Source organism: Erythranthe guttata, chromosome 10, assembly GCF_056151865.1.
Source record: "Erythranthe guttata isolate IM_541 chromosome 10, IM_541, whole genome shotgun sequence".
Taxonomy (NCBI): Eukaryota; Viridiplantae; Streptophyta; class Magnoliopsida; order Lamiales; family Phrymaceae; genus Erythranthe; species Erythranthe guttata.
In genome coordinates this window covers 13,841,366-13,859,722 of record NC_142542.1, presented here as the reverse complement: position 1 = coordinate 13,859,722, position 18,357 = coordinate 13,841,366, and the positions used below count along the sequence as shown (strand labels likewise).

Below are 18,357 nucleotides of genomic sequence, written 5' to 3'. Positions count from 1 at the left end.
TTGTCTATTACAAAGTAAGCTATTTATACTACAAGGAAGATTAAGATCCTAAGAGTTACAAGAGTGCACTTCAATTAAAGACATTTAATGGTTAGTAACTCTTCATTAATTGGACATCCACTTAATGCCATTCTCAATGCATTTACAACACTCCCCCTTGGATGTCCATCTTTATAGAGTAATTTGCCTCGTTAAAAACTTTTCCAGTAAAACCCAATGGGAAAAACCTGGACAAAGGAAAAAGAGTAATTTGTCTTGCTAGTTTAATTTTTTAGTTTTTTAGTTTCTCTCTCCTCTCTCATTTCTTCATCTTCCCCGTCAATCCCTCATTTTCTTTCTCTTTCATCCGATCACTGCCTTCACTGTTATTTTCTTTTTTTCTACCTTCACTCCATCTTGAAGTAACATATATCCTTTCGTCCTTTTTCTTCAGCCATGGATCCGGCCAGCCACAACTCATCGCAACTCAGATCCGGCCACTCCCGATTCAGATCCGACCACCCTCGACAATATCCGACCAACCACCACGAAATTCCGACGGGAATAATCATTATTGAGCTAAAACTGGATTTTTCTCCGGTTTCCAGTTTTACCGGTTCTTAGCGGTCGGACCGGATTTTCGCCCTTTGACCCGGGCTTTTGGGTTTTCGAGTTTTGGTAACCAACCGAACCGGATAGGCAGGCGGTTCGCGGTCGAACCGGTTGGACCGGCCGATCCGGTCCGGTTTTCAAAACATTGGTATTAGGATATAGGTCCCTGGTGACAAAACTTATTTGAATTAAATGACAAGTCTAACTAAACATTTGCTTCACATCCTTTATAAAATTCATTCCAAAAATGCCCCTCTACTCACAAATTCGAAATATTCATTAAGTAAATTACATACTGCATTTATCATTTTATTTATTATGCATTTAATATTTTCATATTTCAATCTAATATTTTTTTTCTTCACAATATCCATTTGTCTTCCTTTTTTCTTTATTCGTTTTAACATTTTATACACTATTATAAAAATTTCTTTATTTTTTTCCTTTTTTTCTACATGATACAGTATTGAGAATTAAAAAAAAAAGAAAAAAAAAGGCATGCTATTTTTTTATTTCAATTTACATATTTTCCATTTTTCCGTAGTATACTATGGTATATTACGATGTACTATAGTATACTATAGCGTAGTGGTGTACTATGGTATACTACGGTGTAGTATAGTACACTACGTTGTACTATGCTTTACTACCAAACCCTGGCCACCAAAAACTCCTAGTCGTCGCAAACCCTAGCAGCCAACGTAGCCGCTGCCAACCCTAGCAACGCTCGCAGTCGCCGCGATTGTAGTCACCTACCAACTTTGGAAAAATCTAGATCTGGTATTTGAACCCAAATCAATCAAAAATCTTTCAAAATACAAGGAAATCAGATCCAATTGATTAGTCCAAAATATACTTTCTATAACATCTCAACCATATTCACAGCCCCGCCCGCACAGCCCCACCCGCCGCCGCAACCGCCACCCGCCGTCGCCCCCTCCACCGGCCACCGCCGCCTCCACCGGCCGCCGCCGCGTTCACCCGCCGCCGCCGCCTCCACCACACTCTCTCGATCCACCGCCCCTGCTTCTGCCTTCGTGCAACTACTGAAAACAAGAGAAAGATGGAGATGAAAGAAAAAAAATGAGAGCAAGGGAGATAGAGAGAAATTGTGAGAGATGGAGAAAATGTGTGAGAAAGAAACATGGAGAGAGAACGTGTGAGAGAGAAAAAACAAAAAGAAGAAAAATTAATTTTAATTGAACGTGAATGTCTAGGTTTATAGGATTTACGGTATAAGGGCAAAATAGGGATTAAAAAAATTAGGGATGTGGCTCATATATTATTTCAATCTAAGGATTTAATTAAAAGATTGAATTTGGGTTTGTCATTTAGTTCAAATTAGGTTTCCTTTGAGGGGTTCATGGCATATTAACCCTAAAAATATAGTAAAAAATCTTCTGATATTTATTTTAAAAAAATGATGGATTAATATTTTTGTGCATATAATTCATAATGTTCTCAAATAGTTTGTAATAACCATATCGAATAAATTTTTGGATTTTTGTGCATAAGTCCCTGATCAACCATTTTATTATTATAGGTTTAGGGGCTATATCTCTTTCGTCAATAAGCACATCCGTTAAATATTTATTATAAATAAAGGAAACATTAATGTATATGAAAAAATTACCCCAACCCTTTACACACAATTCTTAATTGTAACCACAATTTAATCAATTTTGACCACAAAAATCCAATTTTGACTTTTTTTTTCAAACAAATTTTTTTTGCCGCTAGCTCTGGTGTTGACTTTTCAAAATTTTTTTTCTGTCGTCGGATTCTGGAGTTGACTGTCGGTCTCCGGCGTTGACTTTTTTTATTTTTTTCTCCTCATAAATTTTTTATTCGTTTTTTTACGCCCGCCGCTAAGTATTGACCGTAATTGTACTGTCATTAACAGTAATTATACTGTCACTGGCAGTACATTAACGTAATTATACTGTCGTTGACAATACATTAACGTAATTGTACTGTCGTTGACTGTATATTTATGTAATTGTACTTTCGTTGACAGTATGATTAGAGTCAACGATAATATTATTTTTTGGATTTTTTTTAATTTAATAAAACAGTTGTGATGCGGCTCAAAAGTCACTTCAAGAAATCTCGAATCTATGAGCATATTTTATTTTGGGCACAATCATCGTGGACCTGTAAAACGGGCCACAAGAGGTGCTCTCAGCATTAGTACTCTGAGGCATAAGTTAGAACACCTCAAAAGACGAAATAAAGATATATCCTACCTTGAGTGTTATTAAGCCTCTTTTTACAGAAGAATTCTTTCGGATGCCATTGCTTTTATCCAATTCGGTTTATTGAGTCATGTTAAATCCATGACACTTCACAAGTCGTAATGCTTAAGTTACTAAGATATTTTCTATGCCTTAGTGCCTATATCATCACGTGGCATCTGCTACGCTCAGCTCGTCATTCGAGGCTTGTCAGCTACTCTCCGCTCATCACTTGTCACTCGTCAGCTACCTTCAACTCGTCACTTGTCAGCTACTCTCAATTCGTCACATGTGAGCTCAGCTCGTCACTCGTCAGCTACTCTTAGCTGATTACTCGTTAGCTACCTTGAGCTAGTCACTCGTCAGCTACTTTCAGCTCGTCACTCTTCAACTACTCCCTACTCGTTAGTTACCCTCAGTTCGTCACTCGTCTACTACCTTCAGTTCGTCGTCAGAGAACTCCTAGGCCGCCAAAGACCTCTTAGGTCTCCAATTCGTCGGAGAGCTCTTAGGTCTCCAGCTAGTCGGAGAACAAGAACTCCTAACTCAACAGAGAGCTCTTAGGTCGCTAGCTCGTCGAAGAACTCCTACCTTGTCATAGAGCTCTTAGGTCTCCTAAGTCGTTAGAGAGCTCTTAGGTCTCCAGCTCGTCTCTACTCACAATGTCTTCTATTTTTTGGACCATAAGTATACACTTTTGGGCTTACCATATCTCAATGTTTTGGGTAGTATATTAAAGTCCAATGAAATGGGCAAATGAGTCCAGATCCCATGTGGTCTTATTTCCTCTTTTGGACATGGGTCAACTCTGTTGGGCTTTCTTGGGTCCTGCTAAATCTTGTCGAATCAGGTTGTTACTTAATGGTTTCATAAATTAATTGAGCAACATTTGGGCCATGTTATAAATTAAATCTCATGATAAGCTGGATAAAGTGGTTAGTGTTTAATAAATAACAAATACTTAATAGGGGCCGAGTCTAGGTGGGTAACACAGTAAGATATTCGTCGGAAAAGGTGGGGTGTGGCCACAAGACCGGTTGACAGCGGAAACTACCGATGAGTACGTGGGCGGCAACGGAAAGGGGCAAATCTTGCTCATGCTCTTCCGAATTTCTGAATCTTGCATGTACGGGGGGTTCGACTCTTCCTCCCTATTTGGCTTTTACGACCTAATAAATCATCATCTATCATCCTAGAAAAAACAAAATTGATATTTCAATTTACTCTATTCCAAAATATTATGTGGAAGGGACAATCAAATTCAAGAATAGATTAATTATTACCAAGTGAAGAAGCTTGTTACTATGTTATTTGTCTATCAAATCGAGGAGGTCGTCTCCGATTCCAAATCCAAGCATCCGAGCCATGTCTTTAGCCTTCAATCGAGGCATCGGAATATCGTTCTCCTTCAACCATTTGTACACTACAAACACTTTCTGCACCACAAACAATTCCAGCGCCTCCGGGTTGAAAACAACCCCCATTCGCATACTCATATGTCGAAAACCACTTTATTTTTCTCTTTTAGATATATGTTTTTAATTGAACAAAATTATGAATCAAGTAGATATATATATATATATATATATATATATATATATAGATACAAGGATGGATCTTTTAAGGGGCAGGGGAGGCTGTTGCCCCCCCAATATTAAAAAAAAAATTAGGTATTTTGGCATTTTAATTTTTGAATATTACTTTTGACCCCCTAATTTTTTTGTAAATATGTGTCTTAACCTTAAGTTTTTTGTTTCTTCTCCACAATCTTATATAAATTATACTTGTATACATCATATCTAATATAAAAATATTTAATAAAATGGTTAAATTTGTATTATTTTATATAATTTCTATGAATATTTACTTATTTTGGATTTTTTTATCGGTGTCTCTTAAAAATAATATGAGACGATGCCATTAATCTCCAAAATATTTAAGTGCAATACATTAAGATTTTTTTGTCATGGTTAAAATATGATAAAACTATAGTATATATGCTATTTGAATTAAAAAATTATCAATATAAACTTATTTTTGCTATATCTTGTGAACTAATAAATTTTTTCGGGGCGCTGCTCTGAACCTCGAAATTTTAGATAGCCCCCCAATATTTTGATTTTGATTCCGCCTCTGTATAGATAACGTGCAAGCTCCCCTACTCTCCAGTCCAACACAACAGGGAGCCATGGGTACATAGCATCCACTCTAACAAACCACAGCCTTATATCTGGATATTCTGATAGTTCTCGTGGATCGTTCTCGTCTTCTCTACGGTAATTTATCGTAAATCCGATCGTGCGCTCCAATAACTCCTTTGGCTTCACTGCAATCCATTAATAGTATTGTTAATTCAATAATTGTATAGCTATATTTATATTTATAACCGTGATTTAATCTAGCGTAAATTATGGGCACCCCTGAGGTAGGACTAAATAACTTGTAAACTCCTGCGTGGTATTGGTAGTTACAAAAATCCTGAAACTAACAACCCTTTTTACAAACCCTAGCAGAATGAATGAATTGTCTAAATTACCATTTTACTAGACAAAAAAACTCTGTGTAAATTACGTGTAGCACAAAGGTAAGACATAATATTACATGTTACATTACACCCAGCTAGGGGTAACTATGAAAATTCATAATGAATATTATTTGAAATTTTCAAGATTCCGTTACTCATAGTGTAGCTGTAAGACCAAGAAATAGCTTTCGCGAGTATTTGTAATTACCAATACTAACAGGAGTTTGTACGCAAGTTATTTAGTCTTGCTTCAGGGAAGTACGTACCCTGTAATTGCCCCTTTAATCTAATTCAATTTATTCGGCGAACAATTCATACCCGAGTTTGAGGCGGTAATTCCGGTGGCGGAATGAAAAGGGGATAAATCGAGACGAGCAATGATGTCGTTGTCGATAACTACTTCGTAACGGCATTCCTTTGGAGGCATTGGTGGAGCTGGTTTCCCTGCATCTGTTGGTAGTTCATTAAAAAAAACTCTACTCATTTAATTTAAACCTTTAAACATTGTCATAAAATTACCATATATACTAAGACAACAAGTGATTATAGAACTCAACATATGCAGCTGCTACAAAAATGAATAAAAATAATTTATAGTAAAGAAACCTTGGTCTTGGTCGTAGAGAGAGAGGTCTAAGTTCCCGGATGGATTGAATGACACAGAAACAGAAACTTGCCTTAGGGACTGTTTGGAATGAAAGAATTCAGAGGAAGAAAAATGGAATTCGGAGTAAGGTGGTGTTTGCAAATGATTATTTAAAAGCAGAAGTTAGTGATTGTGATTTAAGTTAGTTTTAAGTGCTTATTTCTAAAAGTTGGGGGTGTTTGCAAATATTTCGGAAAATGAACTAAAATTGAAAAAGCAGGGTTATGGGTGCTTTTAAAAAAATAGCTTAAAGCAGATTATTTTAAGAGAAGCAAAAGCAAAAGTTGATTTTGCAAACACCTAAAAACAGATTATGAGCAAAAAAAACCGCATAATCACTTTCAAAAAGCATTTGCAAACACCACCTAAGATTTGGGAGTTTGAATTGAACAATATTTTTTGAGTGGACAAGAAAGTGGATAAAGATGTCGTATAACTGAAGTCATTTTGGTATAGCTTAATTGAGAGACTGTTTTTTTTTTTTTTTGTGGACCAAAATGCATTTAAAACCCATGTGATGGGCCTTTTTGTCATTTTGCCCTTGTTTCTTTGTCACATTAGAATTGTTCTCTAAGATTTTGCTTCTTTTTATTCTTTTTCTTTTTTTCCTTTATCTATTGGGTGTAACTAGAGGTAGAAATTGGAAGAAAAACTTCGAATTCTGCCAATTCTAATTCGAAATTTTCCCATTTTGTAACATTTTGTTTTCATTGCGACTATGAAAGTTTTAATGTCTAATTTTTTTTCCTTTTTTAAAGATAATTGGAATATGTATTAGATTCGATTTTCCAATCCGATTTTAGCTTTCGAAATTACAACTACTTTTCCGAAAATTACACTTATAATATTATGTACTTTATATTATAGGTACACCTGAAAACTAGAATTTCAGAACTCTGTTGATTCCGTTCAAATAAATCCGATTTTAGAATATTTTTTATCGATCCAATTTCAGAAATTTTAGATTTTCGATTTTTCTGATTTTTTGGAACGACACTGGAATTAGTTTCTTCTTCTAAAAAAAATTGTTTTTTTTTCTTTTCAAAATGAGTCCTCTCTCACTTTTGGCCATACCCTCACCTTGGGGTGATGTAACCTCCCCGGGCTATTTGTCTGCAAGTACCAAGGCCTTGTTTAATAGGGCAATTGGGCCTATTAACTTTTTATTTAATAGGGCAATTGGGCCTGAATCCACCTCACCTTGACGTACAAAATTGTCACCACGATACGTCATATTCACTCTTCAAAAACACATTTTCTCTCTACTGTTATTCCTGAAAAAAATTCAATGCCTGGGAATTCGTGTAATTTAGTTACAACTTGTATAAAATCAGAGATCTTTACAAGACAAACAAAAACTTGTAGTAGTAAAGATTTTGCAGTGAAATATAAATATCACAAGTTTTAAATCATTATCCACAAGAATACAACTTGTGGATGGTGTTACAGGCTAAAACCAGTATTCAAAATAATACAAATGAGAAGCCAAGTTCTTCTCTTCTAAGAAGAAGTCACAAAATGATTTCTACATAAACCAAATTCCTAGTATCTAGTACAAAAATACTTAATGATATACTAGGAATTCAAATTAGTATTTAATGAGATTGAATACAAAACAGACTCAATTCTGTAATGAGAAATCTATAAGGAATACAAGGTGTTGTAGACGTTGTTCTAACATTCTGAGCTCTTCGCTCTTGATTCTCTTCAGAAATGGGTATAAATAAACTTGGATCTTCTCCTATTTATAGAGTTCAGGAACATCATGTCCTGCACGAAAATAACACATTAAGAGAATATAGAAAGTTAGTGGGATAATGGGTTAGTGGATAAATTAAGCATGTGCTTAAGATAACTGCCCACTAAGCTAACAACAACCGCCCACTAACTCTAGATACTAAATTCGAATAATAAATTATAAAATGATAATAAAATCCGAATAACAAATTATTCAAATTTGACCCACAACACAATTTTATGGACAATTTCGTCCGTCACCGCCGCCGATGATCGCTGGTCTCCGGCCTTGACTTTTTTTTTCTTCCTGATTTTTCCGCCACCGGTTTCCGGCGTTGACTTTTTCGATTTTTTTTTTCTTTTACATCTTTTTGCCCCCGTTTAAACATCAATATTGCTATGGTTGACAGTAATATTAACAATACTGCTGTTAAACACAGTAAAATTAATTATACTACAGTTTAACACAGTAATATTGTTATATTAATCTCTAGCACAGTAATATTAACACGACAAAAGTCATTATTATTGTGTAATTGAGTAATATTAATATGTTGACCGTTCAACAAAGGTAAACATAATAAAAAGCCAAAAAAATTAATATTACTGTGTATACAATAATATTACTGTAACAACAGTAATATTACCGTCAACCACAGTAATATTACAATAATAGACAATGATATTATTACGTTACTCCGTCAATAACTCAAACAATACAAAAAATCCAAAAAAACAATATTGATGTGGTTGACGGTAATATTATTGTGTTTACGGTTATTTTACTGTCAAGTAATATAATTACGTCGACTTGTCAACAAATCAAATAAAATTAAAAGAAAAAAACCAAAAAAAAATAATAATATTGTCGTTAACTCTAATTGTACTGTCAACGGCAGTACAATTACATAAATGTAGTGTCAACGGCATTACAATTACGTTAATGTACTGTCAGTGACAGTAGAATTACGTTAATTTACTGCCAGTGACAGTATAACTAATGTTAATGACAGCGCAATTGCGGTCAACGTTTAGCGGCGGACGTAAAAAACAAAAAAAACAAAAAAAAAACCATTAAAAAAAATCAACGCCGGAGCTCGGCGGCAAAAAAAAAATTTCTGAAAAAAAAGTTTAAAAAAAAGTCAAAATTGGATTTTATGGTCAAAATTAATTAAATTGGGCTTACAATTAAAAATTAGGTGTAAAGAATTGGGAGTAATTTTGTCATATAGATTAATTTTTCCTCTATTTATAACACATATTAAATGAATAAGTTTATTGGCGAAAAATATATAACCCCTGAACGGCAGAACCTAAAATAATAAAAATGGTTGGTCAAATACAACATATTTATAATGTTGAAAAGTAATAAAGTTCTAATACAATTCAAAAACCTAATTAAATTTAAAAAGAACTGAAAAAGAAAAGTCAAAAACCAGTTAAAAGACCAATTCTATTAGAATTTGTAATGTTAGGAAAACCCCAATTTATAGAATCCTAATTTGAATGATTTGACGTTAGGTTTCTTATACTTTCTTAAAATATTTTGAAAGTCTAAACGATGTTGCATTGGCGAAATATGATGTTTGGTTGCATTTCCATGTCACTTTAATTCTTTCTCACAAATTTGTGTTTGTTTAGCTTTTCAAAAAAAATTCTCACAGCGATTTCAAAAATTTCTCCCTCCTCCAAACATGATTTGACTGCTAGTAAAAGAAAACGTTTTGATTAAACAATAAACAAACATCACTTTATTTTTCAAATTCTTCTTCAGCAATACATTTTTCCAATATATTTTAACATGATTCGATCACTACAGTACTTTATTTGATGCAGTTTATTTAGGACGACTACGAACAGACAAAGCTTACAGGTCAAACGACATAGCTAAAGGCATTTATGAAGCTTCAGTTGTTAGTTCAGTTGCTGAGACTTTTCCACTAGAATCATTCTCCGGTTTGACTCAAATCAAATGTGACCCAATTGACTCAGTCTTGAGTCAGAATGTGACCTTTGAGAATCATTCTAATGTAGTCAAAATGGACACTTGAATGCAAGGGCTGAATATTATGCGTTCACTAATTGACTTTCTATTTTTCGGTGTTTGCAAAAGTTTATTTAAAAATAGAAGTTATGGATTGTAGGTTAAGTTGGTTTTAAGTACTTATTTTTAAAAGTTGGGAATGTTTACAAATTTACTGGATAATAGATTTAAATAGAAAAAAACAGTGTTGCAAGTTTATAGTTCGAATGTTGAGGGAAGAAAACAAGCTTGTCTTTTCGACGTATTTCATATATTAATTACTCTGCTAAAGCATTAAAACACGGAAGGTTGTTACGGACAGGCCGGTTGTTGTTGTGTGATGCAATGTATATTTCCTCCACCAAGCGCAACCTCACGAGCGCCTTCAACTTTCACAATCTGCAACCAAATCATATTTTTTTTCCGATAAATTAAATATTCATATATATTGGGGCAAAAAAAATTCAAAATAATAAACGAGAACGTTGCTCACCTCATAATCTGGAAATGCCAAAGCCAAGACGCGAACAGCTTCAGCGTCCCACTTCTCGTCACCAAATTGGGGTGTAATAATTGCTCCGTTTGCATGGTAGAAGTTTACGTACGAAGCAGCAATCCTCGTACCAGGAATCCTTGTCTTAGCATCTCCATCCTGTTGTTTCAATTACGCCCAAAAATATAAAATAAAAATATAAAACTATCTGATAAAAGCAACGCGCAGTATTCTTTGGAGTGTCGGATTTTCCGATTGGGGGCAATGAAAATAAGAAAAATCGAAAACCTGTTGTAATCCAGCAGCTTCCTCGTCAGTCATATAAAGTGGGCCCGGGACATGGAGTTTGATAACTTGTAATTTTCGACCTTTGGCATCGGTCGCACTGTTAAGAACAGAAAGGGCTTCGATAGATCTCTCGTATTGAGGGTCCGATTCATCGTCGGTCCACGACAATAAAACAACACCGGGCCTCACAAAACAGCACATGTTATCAATGTGACCGTTAGTGTCGTCATCACCTGTAATTTACACGGTCAGCGGATAAATTGCTGTTTCGTTGGTCTTTAAAGAGAACACAACAGAAAGTCAACGGTATCGAAATCTGGTCAAAATAAAAGAATCTTTCACAACTAAACGGAGACTGTGTGACCATATAAGAAGGATTCAAGAAGAATACCAAACAACCCACGAGGCAGCCAGATGATCGTTTCGACTCCGAGATACGCTTTGAGTTCATCTTCAATTTGTGCTTTCGTTAAACCGGGGTTTCGGTTTTTATTCAGGAGGCACTCTTCGGTTGTAAGGCAAGTCCCTGAAGAAGAAAAAAAACCGATTTAACTAATTGTTACTTTACTCAATTAATTGAATTTTCGAGGAACGAGATAAATCTTTCTACAAAATATGAAATAGTGGATTTCACCAAAAACAGATAAATACGAAATTTCAACCGGAAAAGAAATTTATTAACCTTCCCCGTCGACATGAATGCTTCCGCCCTCGAGAATCATGGAATGGGGAAACCTCGGAACCTTTTCGATTTCCAGAATCTAGATTTAAGAAGCAAACATTGAAAAAAGTGGTAAGTTCATGTTCGAGCAAATAAAGCTTCTGCACATTCGTTTTCAACGTGCCCGTTAGAACTCGACCAACCTTTCTTGCAATAAGTAGGTCGAGACTCCAATCTTCGTAACAACCTTCCTCCACACCTGATAAAATCAAAAATTCCATCCTAAATAAACGAGAAATATCCAAAAGAAGTTCTTATTGCTGCAGAGAAACAAATTAAAATTGGACTTTGCAGAAATATTTTCGAAAATAGTAGGCAGCCTTACCGCCATAGCTATTGAAGTTCCAATCGATTCCAGCAATCATGCTGCGCGATTTCTCTTCACCCGATACGCTTTTTCTGATAACAAACTGCCGAAAACAATTGTAATCTAGAAAACATATTTCCGGAGGAAAAGTTAAATAAAATAAAATAAAATAATTTAAGAGGCTCTCACAGTTGGACCGGTGTCACGAAACCATGTATCGTTCGTGCTCATCTCAACCACCCTAATATGTTCGGGCAACTGACTGCGCGCATTATTCCACTGCACGTGAAATATTTATTTAAATTTAAACGAGAAACAAACGTATAAAAAGATTAATTAGTTCAAAACAGCTACAAGAATTCCAACCTGCGCAGAACTGGCGCACACGGTAACAGGTTCGAATCTTGAAATTGCAGAGGCAATATTCGAAAACGCACGTTGACCATGCGCTCCATTATCGCGCCAATTGTCTGGCCGTTCCTATGATCGGGCGAAGCATGAATATGACTAATCGTTAATAGCTTGTTTTTTTTTTAATTCTAGCTAATACTAACAAGGAACTAGAAGACGAAATATGTGAATGATGCAAATGATTTTGTAATTGGCTCTGTTGATTTTTAGAACATATTTCAGCTTACTGAGCCAATTAAAAAATCAACATAAGTAAATTTTTTTCAAGAACATCATTTGTGCTCAGGGGCCAGTCCACCCTCAATTGATAATTTCTCCTTTAAATTATACACATATATCTATTTAGCCCACCCAAATTTTATCAATAAGTCCACCCAAAATCCAAATTAATGCAAAAAAAAACTCCAATTTGTATTCATTAGCCCACCCAAAATCCAAATTACGCAAAAAAAAAAAAAACACCAATTTTTATTAATTAGCCTACCCAAAATCCAAATTAATGCAAGAAAAGCTCTAAAAAAATTCATTTCTTTTTTTCTTTTCCTATTTTTTGATTTTGTCACAAAAAATTCCTCAAGAAAATTTCGGATCCGAATATTTAAACCCACCCTGTAACAAATTCCTGGACTCGCCACTGGTTGTGCAACAAACATGATTTAAAAAGATGTATATTAAAATTCCGATGCATTAAAATAAAAACCGAACAGGACTTATTTATTAAAATTCCTATGCACTGTTGCATAGACTAAAAACACGATTGTTTGATCAAATTGAAATCTCGAAGCAAAATCAGTGGTAGAGCTCACTAACGATGAAATCGTCTTAAAAAAAAAAAGAAACACATATGGAACGAAAGGCGAATCGAGAATCGAAAGAGATGAGACTCACAGGCCAGCCCATCCAGCAGTGGGAGTGGGGTACCCATTCGGCGGGCATGTAGTATCCGTGTTCACGAGGCGTCGTCCCCTTTAATTCCATTTGATATATAATAACTAGGAAAAATCTGCAGATGCAAATCACACTACCTATATTTACTATCGTACATTCAAGAACAAGTGGACTAGGTCACCCTAATAAATGATGAAATCATAAAAATGGGTTGCCTATTTATACTCCACCAAATTTCTCATACCACTCCACCATTTTTACATGTTCCCAATTATACCCTTCAGATACAAAAATTCCATACCAAAAAAAAAACATCAGCGGTGAAGAAGAAGAGTTGTTAAACTGTGTTCCTAAAATATACATAAAAAAAATGAAAAAAAAAAAAACGAAGAGAGTAATATCTAATAGCAAATGTTTTCATAAATCCCGAAAAATCCTGAAAGGCATTGCAAATGAATCGATTCTTTGATAAATTGAATACCAAATCTCAAGATAGCAGGATCAATCGAAAAATCAGAATATTAGTGAAGACTACAAGACTCACCTGTCGTCAGTTGATGGCGGTGGGGCGGCGTGCGGCGAGCGGCGGCGCGCTGTGGCGGAGGTTCAACGGGTTGGAAAATATTAGGGCTGGAATTTGAGAAATTCAATTTAATTTTGATTTTGAGTGTTTGGACTCAAAACACTCCAAACTCAAAATTAAAATTAAATTGAATTTCTCAAATTCTTTTTTTTTTTCTCCAAAAATGCATTCCAATTTCGGAATGTCTTCGAATTTCGGAGATTTTGAAAATTACATTAATTTATATTTTTTTCTAAATTCGGATATAATAAAAAAATTCACAGTTTCTTTTTCTCTTTTTAAAATTTTGCATGAAAATGCAAGAAAATTCAAAATAGAGTTTGACAAGACGGAATAAAAAAAATACATGATGGAAACACAAATTGAAACATAGACATAGGTTTTCTTATAAGAAAAAATGCAATAAAGTTTCTGATACCAATTAATTTTTCTAAGTTTTAAATTACTTGTTCCTTCAATATTTATATTTTTCATATAAAATATAACATAAGTTATATCATGGAATTACAAAATATATCATCAAATTATATTATCTATTTTGAAAAACCATAAAAATATTCGGAAAAATAAAATCGGATCAGAAATCGGAATTTTCGTGTACCATTCCAATTTCGTTCCAAATAAATTCGAAAGAATCGTAAATCGGAATTTCGAAAATGGGAATGAAAATACGGTTCCAAATTCGGATATTTTTGGAATCGGAATTGGCGGTATTCAGAAATTCCATTTCGATTTCCACCTCTAGTTTTGACCCATTTTTTCTTTTTCACTTTTTTAGACTTTTAGCATTTGATTAGATCCAAAGTGAATTCAAAGTGGATCTACATGAATTCAGTTAATGAAAGTTTTCAACTAGTTTCGGTCCAGTTTCGTTCTAATTAGATTTAATTTAAATTGAATTCATGCGAATCAAACCGAATCCGATTGGATCCATGGAAACGGATCCAAATTGCCACCATTAAGTCAATAGTGGAGTGAGATGAGAAATTTGGTGGAGTCCAAATAGCCAAGTTCACATAAAACTGTGTCTAGCCAAGGATACCTTATTCTTAGTCAGATCCCCGCACATTCACCGCTCACTAGAGATCAACGGACGATTTTACTTGAGATGATTTATGCAAATAGTAGTGGCATGGAGTAACTCTCTGGTAAGAGAACTTTTGATGAACGAGTCATAGACTCGGGAGATTCTCATCGTATGACGAGAAACATAGAATTGTCGTACGATACTGAGATATCACCAATTCTAGTGGAGCTTCCAAATGGAAAGGACGCAATTGCCTTGAAAGAAGGAAAAATATTTCTAGGGATCGGAATCGTCGTTATTTGCAATGGAAATTATGAGAGTAATTATAAGTGATCTTGGTGATTTGCCGTTTAGTCTTATGTTCGATGAAGCACGTGATATATCAATGAAGGAGCAAATGACTTTGGTGATAAGATACGTCGATAAATGTGGTGGTGTGATTGAGCATTTTAGAGGAGTGGAACATGTTACCAATACTAGTGCGTTGACTCTTAAAGCAACCATTGATAAACAAAAATTTAGATATGGACTGAGTATCTCGAAATTAGGAGGTCAATGTTATGATGGAACTGGTAACATGAGAGGTAAATTTAATAGCCAAAAAACAGTTATCTTGAATGAGAGCCCTTCCGCATATTATATTCATTGTTTTGCTCATCAGTTTCGCCTTAGCGGTTGTAGGGAAACACAATCATATTTCTTTACTTTTTTTTATTTTACTACAAGAGTGTAAAATGTGTTGGATCATCGTCTAAATGTCGTGATTTGCTAAGAGAGAGTGCTACGCGTAAAACCTACGTATGAAAAACCGCAAGTGTACAGTATCGCGTTTTGTAAAATAGTGAATTCCAGATATCGATCCACAGGGAATTAAGTTCCTAAATTTACCAAGTACCGTAATTATACTATCATAAACTTTATCTAGACGATCAAGAATGGATGGGAGAAATGAGACTAAAAAGAAACAATAAATAAAAAACAACGGTCCGCCAGGACAAGCAAGGAATTCCGACATGTGATGGCTTCTAGGGTAAAATCCAACAGTGTACTATTGATAAAGATCTACAAATCTGAATCTAATGTCAATTTTATATTCGCTAAACCAAACACTAAAATACCCTAACCCCCGTCTCCAGTGTAGTTAGAGTCTACCCACAGGTCTGACGTCTCCATTCAGAACCTGATATTAAGAGAGCATTTAGGTCAAGTTCTTAAGGGCTACCCGAGGTGCATCACGTCTCCATTTCCACAACCCGAGCTATGTTTTCCTAAAATCAAACGAGAAATCCTCTCTCGAGTTCATTCCATTTATAATCAATTCAACTGTTGGCCAAACAGTCGAAATCATTTAATACAGGAAAACATAAACAGAATCAAAGAACGACAAATAGATCACAGATCTAGAAATCAAAATCAATATATACAAGGTTTCATTTCCCCTAAAAGAAATTTCTTAGTTCATTACAAACATAGCATCCAAACAAAGAACACGAGAAATTATATACTAAACGTAAAGAAAAAGCTTATGAAAAACCCAAGTCGAAACCCTCGTCGAAGCTTCCTGCGAAGAACTGGCGAGAACCGAAGAGAAAACCGAAGAAGAAGTCGAAGAGTCACTCCATCTCCGTTGAAGAGTGAGGCTTGTTCTATTTATAGTAAGCTTTGCCTTTTTAGATACTTTTTACACATCCCGAGGCCATATCGCGATATGGGAATCAGTAACGGGCGATATGGCAAAAATTCAAACTCTCTGTTTCGTTTCTCCCCATATTGCGATACAAGATGGCATATCGCGCGATATGGCCAAAACACAAGCTCTCTGTTTCGTTTCTTCCCATATCGCGATACAGGATGGCATATCGCGATATGGTGACTGTCTGAACTTAAAGCTCTGTGTTGACCCTTTTTTAGCTCGATTTTGACAATTTTGCATTTGACAATAGTTGTAGACCTTGAAGTTGGCTTTCTAAATCAACTTGAATCAGCTCAATCGGAGGTCTTATGAGAGAGTTATGCTTGAAATACCAAACACTGCCACAACCCGTGAGAATGCACGTGTTTGGTTTGATTCTCGGCTTCGCTTCCAAAATCGTTTCGAATCGAAAAAATAGCTTCTCTTTACATCACAAATAAGCTCATTAATGAGTATTTATTTATGAAGAGGTTCACACAAAAAATATATTTCATAAAAAAAGTCAACACATTGTCCAGAGGTTTGTAAAAGACTAAAATAGCCCCTCACATTTTAATATGCTACAATTACATCATTTAATTTAATCTAACTCAATTTGACCCCAAATTTCACAAATTATTCAATTTTGATCAAAAACACAATTGTATAGACAATTTCTTCCATCGCTGCCGTTGAATTCTTTTTTTTTCTTCTTTCTTCCTGATTTTTCTGCTGGTTTTCGGTGTTGACTTTTTCGATAATTTTTTTCTTCTTCCTTCTGATTTTTCCGCCGGTTTCCAGCGTTGACTTTTTCGATTTATTTTATTTTTTTTGAATTTTTTTTTCTTTAACATCTTTTTGCCCCCGTTTCAACAACAATATTGTTGTGGTTGACAGTATTATTAACTATATTACTGTTAAACATAGTAATATTAGCTATACTACAGTTTAACACAGTAATATTGTTATATTAATCTCTAGCACATTAATATTAACAAACAAAAGTCATTATTATTTTGTAATAGAGTAATATTAATATGTAGACCGTTCAACAAATGTAAACATAATAAAAAGCCAAAAAAATTAATATTGATGTGGTTGACAGTAATATTACTGTAACAACAATAATATTACTGTCAACCACAGTAATATTATTGTGTTTACAGTAAATTACAAAAGTAGATAGTAATATTATTACCTTACTCCGTCAACAACTCAAACAAAACAAAAATTTCGAAAAAAATAATAATATTCATGTAGTTGACAGTAATTTATTGTGTTTACGGTAATATAATTACGTTGATTTGTCAACAAATCAAACAAAATTAAAATAATTAAAAAAAAGACCAAAAAAATAATAATATTGTCATTGACTCTAATTGTATTGTCAACGACAGTACAATTACATAAATGTACTGTCAGTAACAGTACAATTACGTTAATGTACTGTCAACGACAGTATAATTACGTTAATGTACTGTCAGTGACAGCATAATTGTTGTTAATGACAGTACAATTACGGTCAACGTTTAGCATCGTTTAGAAGAAATAAAATCACAAAAAAAAGTCAACGGTGGAAAAAACAGACCCGAAATAATCAAAATTAAATTTTTATGGTCAAAATTAATTAAACTGGGGTTACAATTAAAAATCGGGTGTAAAAAGTTTGAGGTAATTTTGTCATACACATTAATTTTTTCTTTATTTATAATATATATATTAAAGAGATAAGCTTATTGTCGGGTATACAGATTTCTCGGGCATACCCCGGATCTTTACAAAATATCAATTTAGTCCCTCTATAATATTATAATATGACGCTTAGCACCCGCTAAAATATCAATATTGAACGATGACAATAAAAATAGCTAAAGGTGCCTACAAAATTACTGAATCATCCTTGAAAATTGGAACATTTAAACAAATAATAAAATAGACATTCAGTTTGTTCGTTTCCACATGGTTGTGTAAATCTGTTCAATTTTTTTTTCCTATTTGTTAGTATAAAATAAAATAATATGATTAAAAATATACTATTTTAATTAAAATCTAAAAATATTAACTATTTTAGCAATTCTTTTGTGAAAACCCTTATTAAACAAAACAAGGATGCGTAGTACCCTAACCACCGAAATTTGTAGCTTACTATTAATTGTAAGAAATAAATCGCCTCCCATTTAAAATATTCCAAATTGGCCTTTGATTATATATA

The 18,357-nt window shown here is 34.3% G+C and overlaps 2 protein-coding genes across 2 annotated transcripts; both read right to left on the bottom strand.

Annotated features, from left to right (window-relative positions):
• Positions 1 to 4,117: 4,117 nt before the first annotated feature.
• LOC105971571 (protein CHLORORESPIRATORY REDUCTION 6, chloroplastic-like) lies at positions 4,118 to 6,451 on the bottom strand. The gene is made up of 5 exons (XM_088823781.1): positions 6,366 to 6,451; positions 5,956 to 6,084; positions 5,668 to 5,799; positions 4,954 to 5,151; positions 4,118 to 4,329 (listed from the first exon to the last, which is right to left on the bottom strand). Exons 1-5 carry the CDS (start codon positions 6,439 to 6,441, stop codon positions 4,133 to 4,135), a joined length of 732 nt encoding a protein of 243 aa, XP_088679907.1. The 5' UTR covers positions 6,442 to 6,451; the 3' UTR covers positions 4,118 to 4,132.
• A 3,419-nt stretch (positions 6,452 to 9,870) lies between these two features.
• EMB1873 (porphyromonas-type peptidyl-arginine deiminase family protein) lies at positions 9,871 to 13,561 on the bottom strand. The gene is made up of 11 exons (XM_012996402.2): positions 13,408 to 13,561; positions 12,864 to 12,978; positions 11,931 to 12,044; positions 11,754 to 11,843; positions 11,583 to 11,667; positions 11,401 to 11,456; positions 11,219 to 11,297; positions 10,928 to 11,062; positions 10,537 to 10,769; positions 10,249 to 10,407; positions 9,871 to 10,154 (listed from the first exon to the last, which is right to left on the bottom strand). The coding sequence occupies exons 2-11, from the start codon at positions 12,951 to 12,953 to the stop codon at positions 10,068 to 10,070; spliced, it is 1,128 nt and encodes a 375-aa protein (XP_012851856.1). The 5' UTR covers positions 12,954 to 12,978; positions 13,408 to 13,561; the 3' UTR covers positions 9,871 to 10,067.
• Positions 13,562 to 18,357: the final 4,796 nt, after the last annotated feature.